The sequence below is a fragment of the Danio aesculapii genome, chromosome 5, assembly GCF_903798145.1.
Source record: "Danio aesculapii chromosome 5, fDanAes4.1, whole genome shotgun sequence".
Taxonomy (NCBI): Eukaryota; Metazoa; Chordata; class Actinopteri; order Cypriniformes; family Danionidae; genus Danio; species Danio aesculapii.
Genome location: NC_079439.1, coordinates 22,613,896 through 22,641,321, shown reverse-complemented (window position 1 = coordinate 22,641,321; position 27,426 = coordinate 22,613,896). Strand labels below are relative to the sequence as shown.

At 36.2% G+C, this 27,426-nt stretch overlaps 1 protein-coding gene across 1 annotated transcript in view; it reads left to right on the top strand.

Moving 5' to 3' along the window:
- Window positions 1-27,426, top strand: part of LOC130229017 (teneurin-1-like) — a 323,020-nt gene that overhangs the window by 160,647 nt on the left and 134,947 nt on the right. The window contains 1 exon segment of the mRNA XM_056457598.1: window positions 1,990-2,228. Within this exon segment, the coding sequence (XP_056313573.1) occupies window positions 1,990-2,228 (239 nt within the window).

Sequence of the window (27,426 nt, the reverse complement as noted above, 5' to 3'; positions counted from 1 at the left end):
CCGTCTCAATCAGCTGTATATGTTACTCATATGCTTAAAATGCTCTTTTAGTTCATTTAGGATAACTTCAAATAAAACTAAGGCTACGTTCACACTGCGATGCTTAGTGCTCAAATCTGATTTTTTTCTCAGATCTGATTTTTTTGCATAACTGTTCACAATGTTGTTATAAATGTGGCTAATATTAGATTTGCTATGTGTATAGATCATGGTCCTAAACTGACCCACATGTGCAAAAGTAAAGTTACAGACAGCACAAAATGTCTAATTATGCACACAATGCGTGTACTGTACGAAGCACGTTGTCAGTTTATGCCTAATATAATTATTGCCCTTTTCACAGACAAACAAACGTGGTGTTTTTCATGAACTGTAATGGGTTGTCCTGCTACTACTAATGTGTATTTCCCGATTTGAAACCTGAAATAAGTCTCTTGTGATAGAAAACTCTGATCATTTGTGATTTATGACAACCGCGGTGCACGTCTTTCTGACCACCGGTGTAGTGAACTCATCAAGGGTTAATGAGCAGCCGCAGACTGAACTGTAAAGGTGGAGTTAGTTTATCTCTGTCTGCATAGTAATTTTTATTTTACTTCATGATAAACAGCAGGCACGTGCAGAAGGTGGCTTTAGGTGCTTGAGCACCTGCCCTTTTTTTCTCTTGGAGAGAAAGTTCCTCTTAAAATGAAAGTGCCCCGTCCTTTGCAATCGGATCCCCTATCTGCAACACCCCCGATGCTCTTTAGCTTCACGATCAACCCGCACCCCAATCGTTAACCAGATTGGTTAACAAGCACCAGTTTTGCCTTCAATTTTTTTTTTTCAGCATGAACAACCAACTTTCTGTGGTAAAGTAATTGCCCTGTGTGCTATTCTACTATGCTGCTTAGGTGTAGATGATGTTTGCAGCACAGAATGAAGACGCATGTCGCTCAAAGGTTATGTAAAAGTCGCATGAAATCCCACATAACCGTTCACACTGCAGTCGCATTGCAAAACATCAGATCTGTGTCTGATTTAATACTACATATAAAAGTGGCACAAATCAGAAAATATCACATTCCACGCGATTTGGGCTGTTCACACTTCACATGTGGGCAAAAAATCAGATTCGGGCCACATTTGGCTGCAATGTGAACATTTTGAAATGTACGACACATAATAGACAGCATGATATTATCAGACCTTAAATAAAAAATACAAATGTATTTAAATGTTTGTTGGACCAGCTCAATTGCATTTAATTTTGCGTTTAATTTTGTTGGTGCTAAACAAATTTATTGGAAGGAAATAAAATTAGTTCATCCAATGAGTTATTTTTTTGAGAGTAGTTTTCAGCTAAAAGTGCAATTTAAAGGTTAATAATTAGATAAATAAAGGTTTTAATTAGATTAATTAGACAAGCTAGGGTAGGCAAATCACTTTATAACAGTGGTTTGATCTGTAGACAATTGAAAAACTAATAAATTGCTTAATAAAATTGACCTTAAATGTTTTTTTTAAATGTTTTTAATTAAAAGCTGCTACTATTCTAGCCAAAATAAAACAAATAAGACTTTCTCCAGAAGAAAAAAATATTAAAGGAAATACTGTGAAAATGCCTTGCTCTGTTAAACATCATTTGGGAAATCTTTGAAAAAGACAGAAAATTATAATAATTTTGATTTCAACTAAAAACAATCAGGTAAATTATATATGAACATATCCCTCTTTAAAAGTATTCTGAAATCATATATGAACTGTAAAAGCCTTTAAAATAGAATGTATTAATTCTGCAGACACAAATTAATGTAGTGCGACAAAAGAAAAGTTCAGAATTTTCCATTGGACTGATAAAACACTTTACGAAAAGCCAAAAAAAGCCCCAAATCCCAAAATTGACAGGTTCATGAAAAAAATATTTTTGCCTTCAGTGTCTCGCCTTAATAACCAAATTAATTCGACAAATCAAACAGAATATAACACTGTCATTCCTTTCCTCCACAGGCACTTCCTGTTCAAGCACGGTTCAGGTTCCTCTGCCATTTTCAACGCAGCCAATCAGAATTACCCCCTGACGTCCAGCACGGTGTACTCGCCGCCGCCAAGACCCCTACCCAGAACCACCCTTTCCAGACCACTCTTCTCCTTCAGTAAACCCTACCGCTGCTGTAACTGGAAATGCACAGCTTTGAGCGCCAGTGCAATTACGCTGACTCTTGCTCTTCTGCTGACGTACATCATCGGTGAGTCTCTTATCTATGACTCTCTCTCGCTCTCTTTCTCTCTCTGGCTGGTCCATGGCTGCTGTCATGCTGGTTGGGGTCATATGGAATTAGCAGAACTCACACTGTGAAAAACTCTATTAGAGAGATGAATATTTATGAACGAGGGATGAGGGAGAACGAGAGATGAAAGTGTAAATATCCCACAAGGCCATTCAGAGGTTAATGGTGTTAAAGTTTTGTTTAGCCAAGTCACCGTCGGTGTGTGTGTGTGTATGTGTATGTGTGTGCGTGTGTGTGTGTGGGAAAGAGAGAGAGCACCTTAGTGTGAGATTTTAATTTTCTTCAGCGTTCACCCTCTCACGGGTGTTTCTATGGAAAATTGCGTGCACAAAAAAAATGATATGTGTTTTAGAAGAAAACATTAGGGTAAAAGGTTTCATCCATTAGCGTTTGAAAGGCGGCAGTTAATAAAGTTTCTGGTCAGAAGTTCACTCGGCAGTCTCTTAAACACTAATCATGTGTTTCACACTAATGAAACGAGGACCTCTAGAATTCCCAAACACGTTTTAATGATTTCTGGATATATCTGATGTTCGTAAGATGATCTACGGTGTGTAAATCTGCTGAACTAAAATCTCAAAGTAGATGTAAATCACATTGAGCTTGAAATACAAAGATTTTGTGATATAATAAATGTGTTTACCGTTGTATTTGATCAATTTCACTTATCATTTTATAGCGCTCAAGTCATTTTAACAGTTACTTCTATGATCCCCACACACACACAATTTACACAACCTTCCCTCTAAATGAAATTATGTTTGCGGGGCTTCTGATTAGATTATTTTTTGTGAGAAATAGCAAGTGAGTCATATGTTATTCACAGCTTTTATGGCACTTTAATAGGGTTTTTTTTCCTCTCATGACAATCTTAGCCTCATGATGATGAATTTTAATATTGGGGTGAACTATTCCCTTAATTATGCCAGAGAATTGGGCTTCTGGAGGTGCAAGTGTGTGTGTTTGCGCTGGTGATGTGCCGTTAATGATCGCACGGCCGTCTTTCACCCTGTCGTTAGTGGCACTCTGTCTAAACAGATGCAATCCGTCTGCATTGTCTCTTGGCTTTCATTCTTATCTAACAATCTAAATGTGTTCTCAGTTCATTTTCTGGCCAAACGAAGGGAAGCAAAGGGATAAAGGGAATAAAGATAAAGGGGAACATAAAGAAGGAATGAATCTGCATTATCTTCACATGCTGAACAAAAACTTTTGTCCTGTCGAGTAAAAGCATCACCGCTGAGAAGAAAAGGATCCATAAAACACGGGAACTGGAAACCTGACTGCGTTGTGTGCCGATGCTGAAGTGTAATTTAATCGGCCAATAGGCAGATCGTAAATATCCTCTTTGAAACATTCTATTGTGTTTAGGTTCATTTTAGGTTTGTGTTATGGCTAGAATCGGGGCATTGTAATCCACATAGAATACATTCACCATTTCATACTGTACACTGGTGGATCGGGAAAAAACGTCTATGAAAAAAAAAAACAGATCACTCATTTGTGCTTTATAAACTATTTACAGACTGTTGATATTTTGTCTTTTTTAAATAATAATATTATCATTTAGAGTGTGTATTTGCAGAAAATGATTAATATATCAGGAAAAAATATTATTTTTGAAGTTAAAATATTGTTATTGTGTTGTTGACAGTGCGATGGGTGTGTGGTGCGTCTTCTTGGCTTATTACCATGTCTTCGACAATAGTGATATTTTCAATAGTACAGGCAGTACGTGGACAACCACTCCCCGCCACACGACATTCTGATCTAGTGCGATCAATTTTCGTCAACAAGTAATCAAATCCACCTTTTGTCCAGCCAAAAATTCACAAAGAAAACGCGAAGCACTGTAGCCTTTCAGTTCTCGTAAACCTTTAATTTTCTCACAAAACACGATTTTATTTAAACCCTATGCAGCTAAAAATAAATACATCATCATTATACCATCATTACGTAATCGCCAAGGAAAGTAAATGAAAGGATTATTCTAAAGGACAGATTGTGCTGTAATTCCTGTACTAAATTTAGTCATTCTTACTCCTGTTGTACGATCAGCAGTCTTGTTTTATATAAAATGTTACATTACATTAAAATATAATACTATACTATATAGCTGTATATGTAGTGTGTGTAAAGTGTAAATCGTGAATTTCGTCAAAATATCTCCAACTTTAGTTATATTTTGTAATTGGATGGCAAAGAGATGAAATTATATGATATGTAAACGTTTTACACCTCACCTTATCTTCATTAGAAAATCACATTTTTATTCAAGCCTTATGGAGCTAAAAATAAATACATCATCATTACACCATCATAACATCATCGCCAAGGAAAGTAAATAAAAGGATTATTCTAATGCACAGATTGCGCTGTTACTCATGTACAATATTTAGTCTTTCTTATTCCTGTTGTACAATAAGCAGTCTTATTTTTGTATTAAATATTGTTGCTTGTTTTTTTTTTTTTTTTTCTTTGAGACACTTTATAGTTGTCATTTTCTCCTAATAAATACTCTAAATGAAGGCATGTTAAAAGCAGTTTATAAATATAGTAAACACACTTGACGGTTTTGATCAAAATTCATACATATTATGTTTACTATTATTACATCATCGCCAAGAAAAAGTAAATGAAAGGATTATTCTAAAGGACAGATTGCGCTGTAATTCCTGTACGAAATTTAGTCATTCTTATTCCTGTAGTACGATAAGCAGTCTTGTTTTATATAAAATGTTACATTAAATTAAAGTATAATACTATACTATATAGCTGTATATGTAGTGTGTGTAAAGTGTAAATCGTGAATTTCGTCAAAATATCTCCAACTTTAGTTATATTTGGTAATTAGATGGCAAAGAGATGAAATTATATGATATGTATACGTTTTCCACCTCACCTGATTTATATCACCGCATTATCTTGTTAAACAATTCTAACCCAAATATTGACAGAACGCTTCAATTTTATTACTTGCAAAATAGATTGTAACGCACAGAAATAAAGCAATATTTATTTATTTAATTGCCTGACTCTCATGCAATTCGTCCGACAGTGGGATGGGTGCGTGGTGCGTCTTCTTGGCTCAGTACCTGATCTTCTACAGTGGTGATATTTTCAACAGTACGGTCAGTGTATGGACAACCACTCCCCACCACACGACATACTGATCCAGTTCAATCAATTTTTACCAACAAGTAATCCAATCCACCTTTGTCCAGTTTTTAGTTGGAAATTCACAAAGAAAACCTGAAGCACTGCAGCATTTCAGTTCTCGTAAACCTTTGATCAAACTCTTATCTTCATTAGAAAATCACATTTTTATTCAAGCCTTATGGAGCTAAAAATAAATACATCATCATTACACCATCATAACATCATCGCCAAGGAAAGTAAATAAAAGGATTATTCTAATGGACAGATTGCGCTGTTACTCATGTACAATATTTAGTCTTTCTTATTCCTGTTGTACAATAAGCAGTCTTATTTTTGTATTAAATATTGTTGCTTGTTTTTTTTTTTTTTGAGACACTTTATAGTTGTCATTTTCTCCTAATAAATACTCTAAATGATGGCATGTTTGAACAGCTTGTGCTTTTTCATTTTAATAAAACTGGCTTTAATTTTTTGTATTTTTCCATGAAATATTCTAATAAATATTTTGCAAATCACTAATTGGAGCAGAGACTGGTACTCTGTTAGTTACTAATAGCATTATAATATTAGCCAGAATATTAAAACACACACACACTAGTGTAATGATGTGTCGTTTTCTGGTTGAAGGACTTTGAAGTAAATTTAATGGTGTTCAATCATAAGATTTCTTTCTGCTGAATTCTCTCGCCGTGAGTTCCGCTCAGGTGTGAGCATATAATTATCATTAGAGGAAGAATAAGGGACAGTTTGGAGTTCAGAGTTTAGATTAAGGTCAGATGCTTTAATGGAGTGTTTATCCTAAGAGAAGGGTTTTAATGGGTCTGTGTGTATATTTAATTGAATGAATTTAATGAGGCTGGATCGTCTGGCCTCTCCACGATTTTTTACTTTAACAAGCACACGTTAGCAACCAGACCTGCACACGCTATGAAGACATTAAGTGGGGTGTGAAAGTGTGTGCGTGTGTGAGTGTGTGTGTGTTTTTGTTATGTCCTAATTGAGTCAAGGACCCTGCAGGGACAGAGAGAGAATGGCAATCAATAATTGTTGATGAAAATGTATCAAAGCCACTGAGTGAATTTGTGTGTGTTTGTGTGTGTGTGTGTGTGTGTGTTAGAGAAAGAGTCTTCTAGACCTTTTAGACATTATACTTTTTTTTTTTTAGCTTCATGATACGTTGCCCCATAATAACAGTGCAGCACGGCAAACATTTTATTACGTGTGTGAGTTTTTGGAGCGTGTAGTAAAAGGTAGGTGTCTGTTGGTGTGTGTTTCTCGCTTCAGAGGGATAAATGTGAGGTGTTTTTGTATGAGTGCAATGACCCAGATAGCTGATAGTATCCAGGGGACTAAGTAAGATGGTTTCAGCGAGACCTCCATCTATCCAAACTAAAAATGTCAGCTCAAGAGGTAAAATGTCCTGCCACATCAGCCAGCTTTAATTATCCTGATTTATGGTGCTAAGATGTGCTTCAGCATCTGTCACTAGAGATGTCGGAAATGGAAGATACTGTAATGTAAAGGAATCGAAATGTCATTATAGATTTTTATTTAATTTTACTTGATGAAATGATTATTTTTTCCACAAAAATGTAAAATGAGGAAGTATTTTAAGTAGCTTTTTAGCAAAACCTGTGAAATACTGTGACACTGCAGTCTGAAATTAGCATATCTTGTAATGTTTCTTTTGGCATAACGTACACTGCATAGGTGGGTGGTTATATGTTAATGAATTTGAGTTTCCTCCAAGGATTTCAGGATGAGCTCTTTTCATAGTATTTTGAGGAAAGCAAAAAAAGTTTCTTTTAAAGGAAAGTTCATAAAGTTTCTTTATTAGTTTCGTAGTCCTTGACTTCTTCTTTCAAAAGATGGAGGACAATTGATTCTTTTTTCGAAGAAACAGTGGAGAAATGTTAAGGGAATTAAAACAAACAATGCAGTTAATGGCTTTGCAGTGCTCACACTTGAAGACAACATAGGTTCATTCTGAAAACTTAGCCTGATATACCTTTCTGGAGATCATGAATTATATAGCCAGAAGTACGTATAGCTGCATTTTGTCTTTAAAATGAACACTATGGGCCGGTATGATGCTGTTCCTTTTTGCACTTATCTGCTGACTGCTTACCTCCATTTTCAAGGCTTTCCCGCTGTTACTAGTTTGTCCGGCTCAATCTGTGCTTTTGAAAACACTATTGGATTGGGTTTAGGGAACAAGGAGGGTGGGCCAGTCGATCGTTCGGTCAGTCAGTCAGTCAGTTATTCAGTCAGTTGACAGCAGCCTCTGGTGGATTTACGTGAGAACAGCAGGCATGAATGGCACGAACAAACAGTAGGCGCGAACAAAAACAGCAAATAAACGCAGCTCCTGGGACGTATTTGGCGCTCTCCAGAAATGTATATAGCGGTACGTTTTCAGAATGAGCCTGGGTTGCTTGAAGAATATACAGTAACATGAAAAAACGCTGAAAACTGCCTAGCTTATCTGCCTAAACATCCATGTCAACTAGGGCTGCACATTATTGGATAAAAAAACATATTTTGCACTAGCATTACTAGCATAGATAAATAAAGTAGAGCATCAAAATAAATAAACACTATTCAGGTACAGAAATAAAACAATCAAACCTACAATACAATGTCTTCATTGTATAAATAGTTCAATAAAATTAATCTTTGTTAAAGCTGCTTAATGTAGTTCCTTGTGCCCAAATGCTTTAAACTCACTTAAAATGCTTAAAATGCTTACTTTTTAATGCTAAAAGCTGAACTGTTTACTTAGTCAACTATAATTTAGACTCCACATTGCAGATGTGACTATTGTAGATTCACACATTGTGATATCGATGCTAAAAAGTAATTTTCTGCAGCCCTAATGACAGCCATTTATTTCAGAAATGATTTGTGTTGGATGTGGATTTACTGAATGTGATAAACCTGTAAATGACTGGTGGTCTAGTTGTACTTGTATTACTTTGAATTTTTAAATAAATGTACTTTACCAGAGTATTTTTAATTTTGATAAACTTTTACTTCCAAAGCATTTTATCATTTTAGGCATTTTTTACTCACCAGTTTTGAACTCTCACCGTGTCATACAGTCAAACAAAGTCTCTTGATTTTGAAAGAAATATTCAGAAAACCTTATATATCGAGATGAGAAAATTTCTGAAAATGTATACATTTTGATGGAGAATGACCCTATGACCCCAGAGTGATGTTTTGATTACTTTTATTTAAGTAAAATAAAAAAAAATAATAATAATAAAAATAAGAAAATAAATAAATAAATAGAGTTCTACAGTAACATTTTCTGAAGGTACAGCAGGGAAAATAAGTATTGAACATGCCATTTTTCTCTGAAAACATATTTCTAAAGGTGCCAGTTCCCCAGATTATGGTAACAACCAAAGAAATTCATTTATGCAAAGAAAACAAATCTAATTAGTTTACAAATTAAGTTATGTGAAATGAAATGAAATGACGTAGGGAAAAAATATTGAACACATGCAGAAATGGAGGTAAAGAAAGACAGTGAAAGCCCAGACAGCAGCTGAAATCTCTCAGCAACCATCTACCCTTCGTCATTGTAAATTAAACTTTGCTGCTTCAGTTCAACATTTACATTATCAGGATGATGCGATGAAACCAGGGTGGACATTTCAGCTAGACAATTATCCAAAACAGCACCAAGAAAACTCAAATGCTTTCAGAGAAAGAAAATCAAGCTGTAGAATGGCCCAGCCAATCACCTGACTTGAATTCAATAGAAAATACCAAACAAAGATCAGATTTGATTGACAAAACCCACAGAACCATCAAGATTTTTACACTCTTTTGAAGTCTGTGAAAAACTCACACCTGAGCAATTCGTGTCACTTTTGTAACAAATGAGACAATCCTCCTTAATAAAGGCGTTTTTAAGCTGCCATCTCAAATAAAGCCTTTAATATAAAGTATTAAATACATTTCAGTAGTTCAGTACACTATCCTTGTGTCATTTCATTGTTATTACACAGAACTCATTTTTCAGATTTTTTTTTGTTTTGTTATATTTTTATGTTTGTATTTTTTGGGTTTTTACCAAAATCTGGTTCTATTCCATGTGAACAGCTCCTTTAGAAACATTATTCCAAGGAAAAAACATGACGTTTTCCATGCTGTATCTGCGCTCTCTGTACCTTTTTGCCAATCTTTGTCCTTAAAGGTACATATTAATACCTAATTATGGCAATTTTGGCCTTGTTATGTACTATTATGTGCCTTAAATGTACCAGTATGGGTCCTGAAAGTTCAAACATGTACCTTTTTGAAAAGGTACTGCCTCAGTGGTAGCTTTTGTACCATTATTTCTGAGAGTGTGTACTTTTACTGAAGTACATGATTTGTGTACTTTGTGGACAAGCAGTAAATGATGGAGGGATGCAGGAATGGAGTGGGGTGGTACAGAAGGATGTGTGGTGCATGTGGATGAACGTGACGTCAGAGGAAAGGTGGGGCTAGACATAAAACATTAAAAGCAAAAAAGGAAAGAAAAGGAACCGGTAGACATATGCGTATGTCTCTGTGTGTGGGTGTACTTTTCTCTCTCTGGTGAACCTGGAATCCGGTGCTCTATTATTCATTTTCACTTTATACACACATGCTGCTCCTGATGTTTGCTTCTACCTGACACATACATAATACAGCAACTATATATGCATACTACTGTATATGTGCACACGCATACACGCACGCATCTACATTTTTACTAGGGCTGTCAATCTCCAGTGAATGATTTCATGCTTATTCATGGCTTTCATCTTTGAAAATAATGTGATGTATTTTAATCATCTGCCTTTAAGGGATTTTCACAGCAAATATAGATATATACAAATAATTCCATTAATTAGCGGGAGCCCTAGTTCTTACACACGCACTAATGATTTTTGCCATTTTCCTAATTTGAATTTGTGAAAAGGACTTCATGGCTTCAAAGCAGTTGAAAATGAATGCGTGTTTATGGGTCATAATGTGTCTTTTATGATCAAACACTAGATTCATTTACAAAAAAAAAAAAACTCTAGAACCTTCAAACCCCACTCAGCAGAGGCAGCTTTCTGTCATTTCTCAAAAAAAAGAGGAGAAATCAAACAGATGCTTTTTGTGTGTGTGTGTGTGTGTGTGTGTGTGTGTCTGTGTGTGCATATTTGTTTTCAAAGGACAAAGACACACCCTAAGGCTAAGTAATGGAGGTTTTGGGTTGATAAACAGGAGAGCATGTTGATTAGAGGGCACACATACTCGTCTACAGTACAGAATGTGTGTATGTGGTGGTCTCTTAAGTGAAATGCTAGTGGTCACAGAGAACTATCAAGATAAACCACAGTTTCCAAAGCTGGTGCTTAAGACAAATAAACAGGCTGTAAGATGAAGTAGTTAACCCCTTTGGTTACAGCTCATTCAGATTGATTGGATGATGGATTTATTAGCATGTTAGTCCATCCCATGAGAGGGATTTTGTAATAAAGTTTAAAACTTTACACTTAAAGAGAAGCAGAAGGGTGGAACTTTTTTGATGTAAGATAAACACAAAGCAAAAGGAAAGAGTCATCCTCTCACAGATGAGTACCACACAAACAAAAACTAAAACAGCAGCATAAAATATCCCAGGTCTCATTTATAAAAGTAGAAAAGATGGGTAGAAATATGTATACGCCAAAGGTTGTGCTCTATAAAAACAGATTTGACTGGAGAATATATGCAGCTGTAAGTAAAGTCTAAGTTAACATATTAAACATTAAATCATCATTAAAGCTAGTTTAAAAATCATGTGACTATTTATAGGCCTTTTGTTCGTAACTTTGTACAGTAAGACTCCATTTAATAACATCAGGTAATAAAGTGAGTAATTTATAAAGTCAGAACTAAAGTCAGTGTAATGAACTACAAAAGTATTTATTAATCTTAGATGGTCAATATCTTAATAACACATTCAAATCAAAACAAGTCATAATCGTTTAATTAAATTGAGCTAATAACTAATAAAATTCAGTTGTATTTTATTAACTTAAAGATATAATTAATGCTGCAAGCAGCCATGAAAGGGACCTCGCACCCAGGCGCACTGCCACCCGGTGGCATTAGGATGACAGAGAACAGTGGATAATTTAAGCTGATAAATATTAAAAAACATGAGAAAATCACAGATTTATCCCAAATTTCCTTCTGCCAGCAAATGGCGCTGTTACTGTAACTGTGTATTGGCATGCAGATGTTTCCAGAAGAGGAATCTCATCAAACCTGTGAATTTTCAGGCAGATCAGACAATGTGTGGCTGAGTTATAAGTACTTCCTCTTCCATGGCGATACACTTAACTTTGTCAGTCCACCACGGACACGCCCTTTGACGAAAACTCTAGATCTTCACATTATTTTATTGTTATTATATCTTTTAAAGTGTTTATTTTTTGTAGCTTAGCTCGACATCATGATAATACCATGCTGTTTATCATGATAAAAGCGTCAGCGATTAATTACAAGAAAAGTTGAAACTCAATCAATCACACAATGCACTGCAATAACAAACACACAACTGATGTACATACAAATATCTGGAGAATATTCATAATACAATATATATATATATATATATATATATATATATATATATATATATATACATATATATATATATATATATATATATATATATATATATATATATATATATATATATATATATATATATATATATATATATATATATATATATATATATATATATAAAATTAGTAATGACACAACTAAAATACTTTGTTTCCTTACTCTTAGCATCGCTTAATGTAAAATAACTAGCACCGGGTCCAAACTTGTTCCAAAGTACCAAAAGAACTAATCTGCCAACTAGCAGGATTTGTCATCTAGCAAAATGCATCCCTTCTTGTGCACTCAGTTCACAAATTCACTCACTCCTTTTCATTCACTCCTTTAAGTGGACTTCATTAGTGGACTAATGAAGGGATAGTGAATGAGGGTATTGGGGGTGATTTCAGGTACAGCTGATGGCTCTTTTGACGAGCTCATGGCAGTGTCCACAGCAGCAGACTTATATTCTTCTCTTTTCTTTTTGCTTCCTTTTACTAGGGCTGCACAATATATCACTTCAGCATCGATGTCGCAATGTGCTCATCCATGATAGTCACATCACAGAATGTGCAATATGAGTCTGGGTTGTAGTCAGTGTTTAATCAGACACTGAATTCAGAACAGATCAGGTTTGTGGAGTCACTGCAGAGTTTAACCATAATAAAGTGAAAGATTATCATCTGTATTTTTTTACAATTTCAATTTCAGGAGTTTAAAGCATTTAGACACAAACAAATATTACAGTTTGTAACTATAATTAATATTAAATATTTTGAATGCTATATACAGTGAAGACCATGTAATTTGTACCACTGTTAGACTCGCCAAAAAACCATAAAGCACTGTTTGTTTAACATTTTCTGTTATATTTATGTATGCTTGTAGAATATCTCAATCAATCTAAACTAATGTATTGTTTTCAAATAAAGCTATTCAGTTTATCTGAGGAAATTGTATACATATCGCAATTTGTATTGCAGAAAATATTGCAATGTCAGATTTTTGGCCGACACGGTGGCTCAGTGATTAACACTGCCACATCACAGCAAGAAGGTCGCTGGTTCAAGTCCCAGCTGGGTCAGTTGGCATTTCTGTGTGGAGTTTGCATGTTCTCCCCATGCTGTATAGGTAAATTGAATTAGCTAAATTGGCCGTAGTATGTGAATGAATGTGTATGGATGTTTCCCAGTACTGGGTTGCAGCTGTGTAAAACATATACTGGATAAGTTGGTGGTTCATTCTGCTGTGGTGACCCCTGATGAATAAAGGGTATAAGCCAAAGGAAATGAATGAATGTAAGATTTTTCTAATATTATGCAACACCAGCATTTACACTATATATTAGTACAGGGTGTCCCCAGTGTCTTAAAAAGTATTAAAAGCTGATAAATCAATTATGAGAAAATTAAGGCATTTAAAAGGTATTAAAAAGTCTTAATTCCGTTTTTACGAGGTCTTAAATTTTCTTCAAGCGTTGTCCAAGTTTTTGTTCAAGTGTTTGACTCCAAAAAAGCATAAATATATTTATTTTCCTCGATTAGTTCGGGCCGAGTGCGTCCGGCCAAGCTCCTCTGTCCGGGTGATGTCAAGTAATTTGCAAAAAACGCAGGAAAATGATGTGACGCTCTCTACATGTTGCGAAATCATAGAGCAGGGCTATTCAATTACTACTACTAAACCTTTTTTTAGACCAAGACATCAAAAACAAATTAAGTTCAGTCGAAAAACGGCCACTATAGTTATGAAGTAACATGCGTCTGTTCAATACAGCACGAGCTGCAGTTGAAGGCTGCGCAGAGCGAGAGTCACCTGACATTAAGCGAGTGGCGCGAGCAGCTGGAAACATTTGGATACTTAAGCTTAAAGGCTTCTCAACGCTGCGTTTCTGTTGCACGGAACGAAACTGCTGCAACTAAACAAAGTAATGCCACCTGTACACTAGTTTAAAGTTCTGAGCTTATATCACATATCACGTCTTTTCTGCGCGTAAGTTAGTTATTTCCAATGTAAGAATATATGTCAATATGTGTGCATGCACTCGGCCTTTCAGATGTACTGAGTAGAAAACACCTCACGCTGTAGTGAAATGTAAACAAAAGATATGTTAGACGAATTATTACAAATTATAAAAATGATTATGTATTAACGCAGATGTAATCAACAGTTGATTTAAATACTTACCTAATATAAAGCTTAAATTTACATTAGATGTGATAACTGTGAAACCATGATTATTCTTCAGACTATATAATCGTACAACCAAAATTTATAATTGTTGCATCCATAATTGTTATGCAGTTCAAAACATTTGAATGTGTCTGAATGTTGAAGAAGCCTACTTAAGCAATGCGCTGCTTTTATTGTACAACGCGGGTGTCTTAAGGAGCAAAAATGCAACATATGGGCTTTTACAGGTACAGTATATATGCTGTGGTGTCATCACTTATATTGCAAGACATATCTCTCCGGCCCTTCATTTGGGATGCTTTTCATGAACTGGCCCCCATGACAAACTAATTGAAAAACTCTGCCATAGAGGAAAACAGACGGCAAAATGGGATAATGCAAGTTCGCATACTCCTGGTTGGAGAAAGACAAGTTTAAACAGTGGCTGAAACCTGTCGCTGAAAACAACTGCATAATTTATTCTTTGAAGGTTTGTTTCCTCCGAGCTTATCTAAGTTCTGTTGCACGGTTGTGCTCCGTTCATTTATTTAACTACAACTGTTTATTAGCAACTGTTTATTAGGTTAAAGGTTTGATACGGATTAGAACTTGAAGTGGCGATGAGGTCTTAAAATATTCTGAGAAGGTCTTTAAAAAGTCTTGAAAAGGTATTGAAATTACTTTTAGGATTCCTGCATATACCCTGTAGTACTCTACATGATATCTTTTCATTTGATACAGTAGTAAGTTGACTAGATTTCTGTGAACTTACTGGATTTTGGGACACATGCATTAAATATATTATACGTATAGTTACCTTATGTTTCTACACCAATATATTGTTGCAAATCTGACATTTAAGCGGCAGCTTTCATAAAAGCTTGAATTATTTAAACGCTGTTATATAAATGAGACATTGCCAACAAGTACAGGTGTAAAATATATATAATGAATATGTAATATAGCATCTATCCAGCAAAATGGTCCCCTCTTGATTTATTCATTTTTCTTGTTAACTAACAGGATACTGAATGGCTTTCCTGGGGTAAATGTTACATGCTACGTGACATTGTTTACAAGCTGCTTTATTGATGCCTTTCTGAGGTTGAAACAATGATTGAGCAGTTGTACGAGCTGTGATACATTTGAGTAAGTTGTACTGTTTCTTTTCCGATCTCGTCCATCACTGATGCTGAATTGCCTGGATCCTGCCTTCACTAACTGCAAGTTAATCAATATGGAAATGTGACCGGATGGTAATTTTGCTTTTCAAACTATACTAAGACTTGATTGGCTGCCATTGATTTGGCATGTGACAGAAAACTGTTTGTTTTCATGTGACAGAAAACTATTAGGACTAAACAATAAATATATTTTAGAGGTTTGATATACAGTACAAAACACAATTACTTTTCAAAATAAATAAGAAATGTTCCTAAAACCATGCATATTGTATGCATTTAATTCTGTATGCTCATTTCTTTCATTTTATATTTTACAAATTGATGATATTTTATGCTTAATATGCACTTAAAATGACTTTTGTTGCTTGTTCAAACTGCATATTTAAAATGAGCGATACGGTGGCTCAGTGGTGCCTCACAGCAAGAAGGTTGCTGGTTCGAGTTTGCATATTCTCCCCATGTTGGTGTGGGTTTCCGGGTGTTCCGTTTTCCCCCACAGTCCAAAGACATGCGCTGTAGGTGAATTGAATAAGCTAAATTGGCTGTAGTGTATGTGTGTGAATGAGTGTGAATGGGTGTTTCCTAGTACTGGGTTGCAGCTGGAAGGGCATCCACTGTGTAAAACATATTCTGAATAAGTTGGTGGTTCATTCAAGGGGCTAAGGCCGAAGGAAAATGAATGAATAAATGAAACAACACAATTCTTACGTTTTTTGGAGACAACTTAATTGTTTTATGTTCAATCCACTTAAATTTGTAAACACAATTAAGGTAACTTATTTGGTTTGTGTTAGGACAACATGAAAGAATTGTGTGGAACCCAGCATTTTTTACAGTCTGTGTGATGTTAATGTTCTGTTCTGCTTTGGTTGTTTAGTTTTAGTGTTTCATGTTTCTGTGTTTAGTCTGACCTAGTTTGTTTCCATTTTCCCACCTCTAGTGAGTCTCTGTTTCTTTTTTTAAGTTACACTACACCCCTATTTCTTGTTCTGTTGATCATGTCCCTGTGTACTTAAGGCATCAGCTCTTTCTGTTCACAGTTCAGTGTCGTCTTTGTTTATGTGGTGTTATTGTCTAATGCTTCTCTTTTTTTAAGCATAAATAGAAAAAGACACAAGTGAGACATTCTACATAGGCTCATTCTGAAAACATAGCCCTATGTCCCATTTCTGGAGATTGCAAAATATGACGAACATACGGCTTCATAGTACGCAGAAGTATTGAATTTAATTGAATTTTTATTTGACAGATTTTAGACAAGTTGTACAAAAATACAAGTATCTCATGCATTTTGAAATAAAACTGTTGAGGATAAAAACACAATAAAGCCCTGGGCTTATTTCCATTGTGGTCCTCGCTGTTAAAAAAAGTACAGTATGATGGCAAAATACTGTTGATGCATAAAACAAACAGTACCTCCACATTTTAAAACAGGAATAAAATTATTCACAAATAAATTTATTCATTTATTCATTCATTTTCTTTTCAGCCTAGTCCTTCTATTAATCAGTGGTCGCCACAGTGGAATGAACCGCCAACTTATCCAGCATTTGGCGCAGACTTCGTGAGCCCGTATACCTGCGCACCTCTTAGAAATGTAACTACACATTGCATGTTTGCACTACATTGACGATGATTGGAAGCTGCGCCTGAGATGCCTTGAGATGGCATATTTTCTATTATGATGTTCAATAAATAAGTGCATATTTCCTTAAATTATTTTAAAATGAAGTAATGCACCCTTCATTTAAAAATCTCTCACCTGTAATATGTAAACATATTATATAAACATATTTACTGTACAAAACTTGTCAGCGAACAATGAGGGCAAAAAAAAAATGTAAATAAATGAAATAATGGTTCATTAATAATAATTGAGGTAAAATGTTCAATTAATTGAGATTTTGATTTTAGGCCAAATTGCCCAGCCCTAACGACGGCGTTCAAGTCTGGCGAAGAACGGTTAGGCAAAAACCGAAGCCAAAAAAATAAACAGGGAGAGAAAGTGTTAAAATCTGAAAATGTGGTAAAAATCAGGCGAAGGCTTTTCTTCTTCTGGATTGTTTTTTAAAACTCGTTTGGGTTTTTAAAAATCGGTTGGGTTTAGGGAAGTGAGTGGGTGGGTCAATCAGTGCTTTTAAAACACTGTTGGTTGGGATTTCCGTGAGAACAGCAGTTGTGAATGGCACTCGCGAGAGAAATTTGAGATCTCAAAAAGCATACACAGCGTCGGTGCCAATGGCATAGTGGAAAGTGCACTGACACATGCACTCCGGTGTTCACGGCGACCTGAGTTCGATTCCCGCCTCGAGGTCCTTTGCTGATCATTCCCCTCTCTCTGCTCCCCACACTTTCCTGTCAATTGTGTCTACTGTCCTGTCAAATAAAGATGAAACCCCCTAAAAAATAATTGTAAAAAAAAAAAAAAAAAGCATACACAGCGGCCTCTGGTTGATTCGCGGAAACAAAAACAGCAATAAAACGCACCTCCCAGGTTGTATTTGGCGCTCCTCAGAAATGTATATAGCAGTACATTTTCAGAATGAGCCTGGGTTAGAGACAATGCAGCTTCAACAATATATTGAATAGGAAGTTTATTTTCAGTTGCATAGCTCAGAACATTTGGTCCTGATGAATTACATGAGAAATGTTTGACTTTGTATTGTAAGTCTGAGACACTGTTGACATCCATAGAGGAGACACGCGTGAGATTATTACAGTACATTTTACATTTCTCTCTGAAGAAAAATCTCTCTGCTTTGGCTTTTCCATTTAATCTAATTGGCGTCTAGGAGAAACAATTGAGATTTGCATTTATTCATTTAGCAGACGCTTTTATCCAAAGCGATTCGCAAATGAGGAATACTTAAACAAAAGCAATTCATCCTAGCCGTACAGTAATTGAAAAGTGCCACAATAAAAAGTTGGAAAATTGCTCGGAAAAAGTACAAAGTACAAGCTATTACAGAGAAGAAATAGGTGAGAGGGTAGAAAATGGAGAGGGTTTTTCTTCCATTATCAGTCATGAGTTGACTTGTTTTTTTGTGGAGGGGAATTCAGCTCTTCTGATAGAGAAGATCATTCCATCGTCCAGGTACATTTAATGTGAAACAACAGGAGAGTTATTTCGCACCTCCTGGTTTTCGTACCCCGACTCTTTCATCCACTGCGGTTTCTGGAGGGAGCATTGATTTACACAAGTGAGCGGAGGTAGGAGGCTATACAGATCCACCAAGTGTTCTTTACGCAACCATCAATTCCTTGAACTTGATGCAGGCAGCAACTGACAGCTAGTAGAGGGAGACAAAGAGAGACATGCGTTCTCTTGGGTTTGTTGAATACCAGATGGGCTGCCGCATTCAGGATCATTTGCAGAGGGTTGATTGTGGCTGAAAGGGTATTACAGTGGTTCAGTCCAGTGAGCTTTGGCAAGGAGTTGTGCTGCATGCTTGAATAGGAAGGATCTGATTTAGAGATTTCATTTGCAGTTTTATTTCTTATAGGGAGTTACACTTAAGGGTGAAGGGTGTAAATTCTGCACAACTAAATTAAATCGCAAAAAAAAGTATTTATTGGTAGTGTATAGATTATGCACTTCAGGATAGGAGAGAAGGGGGAAAACATGCATCACCTTTTGATGCACCTTTTGACAAGTATCTCATTACCATTTTTTTTCTTTTTATCTGCCAGTTTCTGCGTGTTGTGTGTGGAAATAAATGAGTGTATGCGTTAGCTGATTAATTCCACTTCATTTGCATTTTTTCAGTTCGCTGTCTGCTTTTATCAGCAGCAGTCACTTGTCATTTAGCAGGCTTCTTTGAACAAAGGTGATGTACAGTGCTTTGGCTGCACAAACAGTCCTGCTGAAGAAACGCACTGTTTAGAAAGATCTCTCATGTGGTTCACTTCTTACAGTAGACTTTGCTTCTGGCTCGGATAATAAACACAAAAGCTTTTACTTGTCCTGAGACCATCCAAAATGAGCTAGTATTGTTGCAATAGAGCTCCATGGTCTTAGAATACAGAATCAAATTTGTATATATATATTTTTTTTCTCAATCACAGATCATGATACTCAAAAAAACAACCACAGTGTGATTTATCAGATGTTCTGACAAACAGTTTAGTGCTGCACTTTATTTAAAATGTAATTTTATTGTTTTTTTAAATACATAATGAGTTTGGATAAATGACTTGCACATAAAAATTCACTTGTTTTATTACAGAACAAATCTGTGCTTTTGAACAAATTTCCTGAAGCAATTATTTATTGACACACTTTATTAAGTTACTTGTCACCACCTACTTTCCTAATAATGTCATGGACTCATCAATGTTATCAAAGCCTCTTTCACTGTCATTTACTTAAATCACTACTTTGGACATTTGTTTTAAATCTGAATGACTTTTGGTATTTCTGTGACAATTTGTCTTTTGATTGATGCAGTGATTACAGTAAGATACTACTGTCTCTACAATACAGCAGATTTTGAAGCTTTGCTATTGTGATACTACAATGGTAATTCTATGTATATATGCACAGTAGAGATGCGCAGATCAGCTGAAATGACACCCGAATCCGCAGCTTCATACTAATCATTCACCCACCACCCGCACGCACATATAATTCTATCTGAAATATATATGCGCACCCGAACCACATATGATCATCACTTTAATAATTTTAATTCCTTGTTTTAGGCATGATGATAGGTCACCGTGGATCATTCGTTATTAACAGCAGATTCTGTGAGCTAATCTGCGCATCTCTAATAGTAAAATAATACGTTAATCGCAAATGTTTTTAAATGAACATTTATTTCTAAAAAAAAAAGAGTTTGTCTTCAGACAACATTTTCTTCATTTTCAAATAGATACAGAAAGTAAAAATAAGAAAGTCTAGCTTTTACAGATACATGAAAAAGATAACTAAAACGCTACCGCTTCAGCCTTAATGTCAGCTATGTTATGTTTACTTGGCCTTTTTCTTTGCACTGTGCAAATGTAGAGTAGCATCTACTGTTTCTGAATTCCGGTGATTCCACCTCACCTCCAAAACGCGGCCAACTGCACTAAATGAGCATTCGCTTGCACTGTTTGTTGCAGGAATGCACAAGATTCTCCTTGCAAGGCGCTGCAGTCGTGTACATAAGCGATCTTGTTTCTACCACGATAGCAGATTTTCCTTTGATGACTCCTCTTACTGAAAGTTTGAACAGTACTCTTGCACTTAATCCATTATTTTGGGCATCTCATCTTCCCATTCTGCGAAGTCTACTTTCTGCTTTTTTGCTGGTCCACTGCCATGTCCAGCTACATCCACCTGCGACCCACCCGCAATTAATCATAATGTATTTTTTTATTACCCGACCCGCGAATTTTCCGCAGCGCTCCCTGGTCCATCATAACCGCACACCAGTGCACAAAGATGAACAAGCTTGGTGTGGAGGATCTTGACTGGCCTACACAGAGTTCTGACCTCAACCCGATAGAGCAGCTTTGGAATGAATTAGAATGGAAACTGTGATCCAGGTTATTTGTCTAGCATCAGTGCCTGACATGACAAATACGCTTCTAGAAGATTGGTCAAACATTCCCCAAAACAAACTCCGAAACTTGTGGAAAGCCTTCCCAGAAGAGCCGAAGATTTTATAGCTGCAAAAAGGTAGTCAACTCCATATTTAACACTATGGATAAAGATTGGAATGTTCTCAAAAATCATGTTCATGTCTCCCAAAACATTTGGCTATATTTTGTGTGTGTGTGTGTGTGTGTGTGTGTGTGTGTGTGTGTGTGTGTGTGTGTGTGTGTGTGTGTGTGTGTGCGTGTGTGTGTGTGTGTGTGTGTATCTTTTTTTTATATCTCACCCATCCCCAGATAAGCAATTACAGCCTTTCAGCTGTCAGCACCGTTGAAAATCATATGTGAATGGTTTCAACATTTCCTGAAAACAGAAGTAGCTATCTGAGGTTTTTTCACTCTGAATCGTTCCCTTGCCAGTCGTTAAAAGTGCTAAGGTTGAAGTATATCTGAAGTGTAAAGCTGAATTATCTTTCTATCCTAAGTGACAGAGGGTGATGTTCAGCACTTCATTTCTCAATCCAGATCATCTGCATTTCAGTGAAAGCACCATAAGAATAAATTGACTCACAGGTGTTTTATTTATTTATTTTTTTAATTTATATATATTTTAAAGTTGTAATTTTCAAAGAGTTTCAAACCTGTGACTTCTCACACTTCAAACAGATGTTTTTTTTTTTTCCTCTCAGTCAGTTCAGCTCATTATCAGGTAGAAGGCTGAGCTCCTCCTAAACCTGAAACCCTAGAATGGGCCTACATGGGAAAAGGCTTTTGTGGTTTGCCCTTTTCCCCTTTTCCCAGCATGCACTGGACCATAAATAATTAATATTATTGCTTTTGTTTGCCAGTTTTATTTACATTGTTGTTATTGATTGTGTTGGGATCATGTTTGGTAATTTGTTGTTTTGTGATTTCAGGATTTAAGTTTCAGTTCCTCTACTCAAAATAATGACTTTAAATATTGGTTACTCTTCCAGAATTTCAAGTGCTGATGTCTGTCTGTGGCTTTATGGGCTAGATTGTGAGTGTTTTTGCACTTTAAAGGCCTGTCTATACCAAGAGAACTAGCTGTAAAGATAAGATCATTATAGTAGCATCCACACCAGATGACAATATTGTTCTGTTTTTTTATGGGTGTGCTGGAGTTCTGTCATCTACTGGTTTGAATGATTGAGCTCATTGAAGCTCTTATTTTGATTAGTTGACAATGTTTCATCCATTGGATAAAAATGTACTGAAAATGTCACTGCCATTATTGGTATAGTTTGAACCAATTCTTGAGGTCTCAAGGCTTCATTTGATGTACAACACCAAATGAGAAAAAGTTTGGACAGTATGGAAAATGCAACTTACTTTTACTTGTATTTCATTGCAGACAATACAACAGCACATTATCTAATGTGTTCTTCATGAATTTTATTTATTTTAAATTAACATATTCCAATTTTGGTTCTTTTAACACATAAAAAATTTTGCAACAGTAAAGCATTTACCACTTTTTAATGTTGCCTTTTCTTTTCACAACACTTAAAAAACGTTTAGAGACTGAAAACACCTGTTGATTCTTCCTGTAAAGTGTAAACACATCTTAAAGTTCATTTTGCACTTCAAAATGCACAATACATTCTCTATTGGAGACAGATCGGGACTGCAGGCAGGCCAGTCAAGTACCTTTATCCTTTTCCTCAGCAGCCAGGACTTTGTAATGTGTGCGGAATGTGGTTTTGCATTGTCTAGTTGAAATATGCATGAGCAGCCCTGGAAAAGAAGGCAGCATATTGTGCTTCAAAATCTCTATGTACTTTTCAGCATACTTTTCAGTACTTTTAGTGCCATGACAGACCCTGGCTTTTGGACTTGTTGCTGGTAACAGTCTGGATGATCCTTTTTCTTCTTTAGTCTAAAGCCCATTGTGGCCATTCACCCCCCCCCCCCCCCCCCCCCAAAAAAAAAAAAAAAAAAAAACTGAAATACTGATTCATCTTACCACAATACATGTTTCCACTGTGTGATGGCCCATCCCAGATGCCTCCAAGCAGAAGCAGAGATGTCAATGGCACTTCTGAACACTTTTAACATGGGGCTTCCTTTTGGCACAGTACAGTTTTTACTGGCATTTGTGGATGTAACTATGTATTGTAGTTGTCAACAAAGGTTTGCCAAAGTATGAATGAATGACGATTTTTAATACACTGCCGCCTTGCTCCCTTGTCCATTTACGCACCGAAATTCCTCCAGTATCCTTGAATCTTTTAATTATGGTATGCACTGTTAAAGGTGAAATATCCAAATGTCTTCCTATTTTTCTCTGAGGAACATTTTTTAAACATTTCAATAATTTTCTCACGTATTTGTTGGCAAACTGGCGATGCTTGGCCCATCTTTACTTAAAGGGCTTACTAGCACGTTCCTGGATGCTGCTTTTAACCAATTTAGATTTTTAGATTTAATTTATTTAACCATTATTTATCCTGATTACTAGCCTTAAGCTGCTCCTGTCCCAACTTTTTTGGAATGTGTTGCAGGTCTGAATGACAGGAATGGATGTATATTTCCAAATGAAATAAAGTTGATCGGACAAAACATGAGGTATTTTGTGTTCACATAGTCTGCAAATACAAGTCAAAGTAAATTTGGAAATCTCTACTTTGTTTTTTATTTGTCTTTTATATACTGTCCCAACTTTTTCTGATTTGAGGTTGTACATAGATTAAGATGACAAGTACTTTGCTTTCTATGCATGTGTCTGATAGAAACAGTGGGTAACAATTTAGATAGAGCTTTCATTCATTCATTCATTTTCTTTTTGGCTTAGTCCCTTTATTAATCTGGGGTTGCCATAGCGGAATGAACCACCAACTTATCCAGCATATGTTTTTATGCAGCAGATGCCCTTTCAGCTGTAACCCGTCACTGGGAAACACCCATACACATACACTACAGACAATATAGACTACCCAATTAACCTATAGCGCATGTCTTTGGATTTGTGGAGGAAACCAGAGCACCCGGAGGAAACCCAGCCGAAGCTCGAACCAGCAACCTTCTTGCTGTAAGGTTCTTGCTTCTCTTTCTCGCTCAAAAAATAAAACAATGTAAATATTTCCCAAATAATATTTTAGACCTATTTGTAATATTAATATTTACCTTTTAAATTGCGTCATTAGACAATAATGCATGGGTACGTAATTTATTTCATAAAATATTAGCTTATATATGAATTATATATTATAGCTAAAATACAAATAATTTTTTATGGGGGTCTATCACACTAAAACTTAATATCTAATATTTGAGGGGCAACAAATTACATTAAATATGTGTGGAAATATTGAATCATTTAACTATTTTGAAACGACACAAATTGGCACAAATCTTTTTGTGAATTTGACAATTTTGCACTGTAGTTTATGTCAAATTTAGTTTACAGTAAATAAAGTTTAATAATCTGTATTTCTTCAAATGGAATAGCTTTTTTTAAGTGAAATGCTTATTTACACTTTTCAATGTTTTATTGATGCTGTTCTAAATCCTACAAGGAAAAAGCCTGAAATCTAACAGTTTGACAACAAAGAAATTTGATTGACAGTGTTTCCAATCATCAAAGTCTGTCCTTGCTAAAGCAGTGCTTTGTGTTCAGTCACCTCCATGCAAGTTTTCCATAAATTTGAAAGAAATGACATATTTATGCTGGCAATCATCTCAGTACCTTAAAAATAGGGTTTTTTATTCTTCCATAAGGAAGGTGTCTAAGTTCTTTTTCGCTAAAATAGAGGTTTTATCGTCTCCTTCGTAGAGAAAGGCCTTATCTTCTGCCTAAAACATTTGTCTTCTGTCATCATTTTAAAGTCAAGGAGTTATCTCACTTGGGCAAAGTGTCGAGGTCAGCTGACGGTTGCGTCCTCTGGAAATACGACCCCGCTGAACATTCATGCGGAGCATTTTTTACATCATCTCAACAAACGACGATCAGTTCACACAAACCATCCTCTCCTGTCATTGGCTATAAGCTCCTCCCTCATAACGCCCAGCCTCATAACCGCTCTATTAATTTAACCTGAATCGCCCGTCTACAGCATTCCTCATCCAAACAGCATTTCCATCAACTCCAAACAGCGGCCGGGTGCGAAAACGTCCACCTCCTGCTCGTTATATCCCTTAATTCAATATCTTCCAGTCCATTCCCTCTAGATGTCCTGAGGGGGATCGGGTTTGTGCCTGGATGCCGTGCCTGTGCCTTTTTCAACACTGACTCACCTCCTCAACGGCCAGCCCACAAAAGCTCATTGTTCGCATTGACCGATAGCCAGGACACACAATAAACGAATCCATTTCTTTTAGCCCAGCTTCCTAGCTGAGGATATTAACAAACTGTGGTGTGACAGTAAACTCAGAGAGCTTAACCATTTCTCAGTCTCAGGGCAGTCTGCTATTCAGGATCAAGGTTAAAGCTAGCTTTGATGTATGTGGGACTTTTGTCTAGCGCACAGCTATCAGTCCTTCCCTGTGAAACGTGTCTCATTGTCTTTCTTTTTATCACTCTCTCTCTCTTTTTTTTTCTTCATCATGCATAAGCACACGTATGTGACAGATCCCATAGCCAACGTTGCATGTTTCCAGCTCTGTCTGGTGCGCCACAAATCACGCTAAAATCTGTTGATTTAACAAAAGCCTTGATAAATGGTGTCCTTCTCGCTTTCTATTTCTCGCTCCCTTTTAAGAGTGCTGAATCCTTCCCAGTAGTCCATCTTGTCGGATGGGAGAGAGCGGAAAAGTGGTGGAGCAGGGTCAGAGAGAAAAATGGCAGAGAGAGAGAAGGGGAGAGAGAGAGATTTTTCTCTTCATTAGCGGTTGTAAAGAGAGAACTAGCGAGGAGGTTAGAGGTTTTAAGGGATCGATGTTTGCCGTTCAAGGCTCTGAGTGCTGCAGGGGAGAGAAATGTGGCCTCTGTGGAATTTATGAGACCTTCCAGACGCGTACCTTTAAAGCGCTTTGTGATCCCGTACACACACATGCACACAGGACAGCTCTGGCTGAAGCGCACACACCTATAGAAAGCTTTGTGATGTCATCGATCGGTTCATCTATCAGTTTCTTCTCTGCCAATCTCGTCCACCTCTTTTCTCCTAACTCAAACTCTGCTGATATTGTTCCAGAATGGAGATGTAAACTTTTTACTAGTTAATGTTTCTTTAACTTTTTTGTGTCTCAGGGCTTTTCTTTGGTTTTATGAAGATCACATTAAAAACTTGGCAATCATATCATTATATCCTTGTCCAAGAGAGAGATGTTCGTTCTTAAAATATGAAAATTCCTCATGAAGGTCTAATATGTTAAAAAATATGATAATCTAAACAGAAAGTGTGAATGTGAAATATTTTTATTAAATTTTTATATAATTATTTATATTTTTTATAAATTATATTTCAGTTATAATAAATAACATCAGGGCGGCACAGTGGCTCAGCGGTTAGCACTGTCACATCACAGCAAAAAGTTCCTGGTTCGAGTCTTGGCTGGGCTAGTTGGCATTTCTGTGTGGAGTTTGCATGTTCTCACCATGTTAGATGGGTTACCTCCAGGTGCTTTGATTTCCCCCACAGTCTAAAGACATGCGCTATAGGTGAATTGAATAAACTAAATTGTCCGTAGTGTATGAGTGTGTGTGAATGTGAGAGTGCCTGGGTGTTTCCCAGTACTGGAATGCGGCTGAAAGGGCATCTGCTGTGTAAAACATATACTGGAATAAGCAGTGATTTACTCCACTGTGGCAACCCCTGATAAATAAGGGAATAAGCCGAAGGAAAATTAATGAATGAATGGTCATCCCACACACACTTTAGTAACTGTGAATGGGGAGGAAAAATATTAGGAAAGCACGGCGTTTAGTTTGTTTACAAAGGCAGTGTTTAGTTTTGGGGAAAGTGTAATATACAAATGAATGAAAACACGTTATTATTGAATGATGTCTTCAACATATCTGTATACACGACAAATATAGATGTTTCATTTATAATCAATAATGTCAGAAATGGTGGAGCCCGCATTGTGTGGGAATGTTTTACTGAAACACGAGTGAAGTACAAAAACTGTAGCTGAAACTGTAAAACAAATACTGGGTTCCATACAATTCCTTCATGTTGTCCAAACTCAAATCGATTCAATTAAATTAATTGTTTTACAAATTTAAGTGGAATGAAAATAAATCAAGTTGTCCCCCCCAAAAAACACTCAGGAACTGTGATGTTTCAGCATATTCTAAATAAGTAGTTTGAACAAGCAATAAAAATCAATTTTTGAGAATGCACAAAAAGCTGTTGTATGCCGAGTAAGATCTATATTACCTGACAAAAGTCTTGTCACCTATCCAAGTTTTAGGAACATCAAATAATAACTTGACTTCTAGCTGATCATTTGGTATCAGAAGTGGCTTATATGAA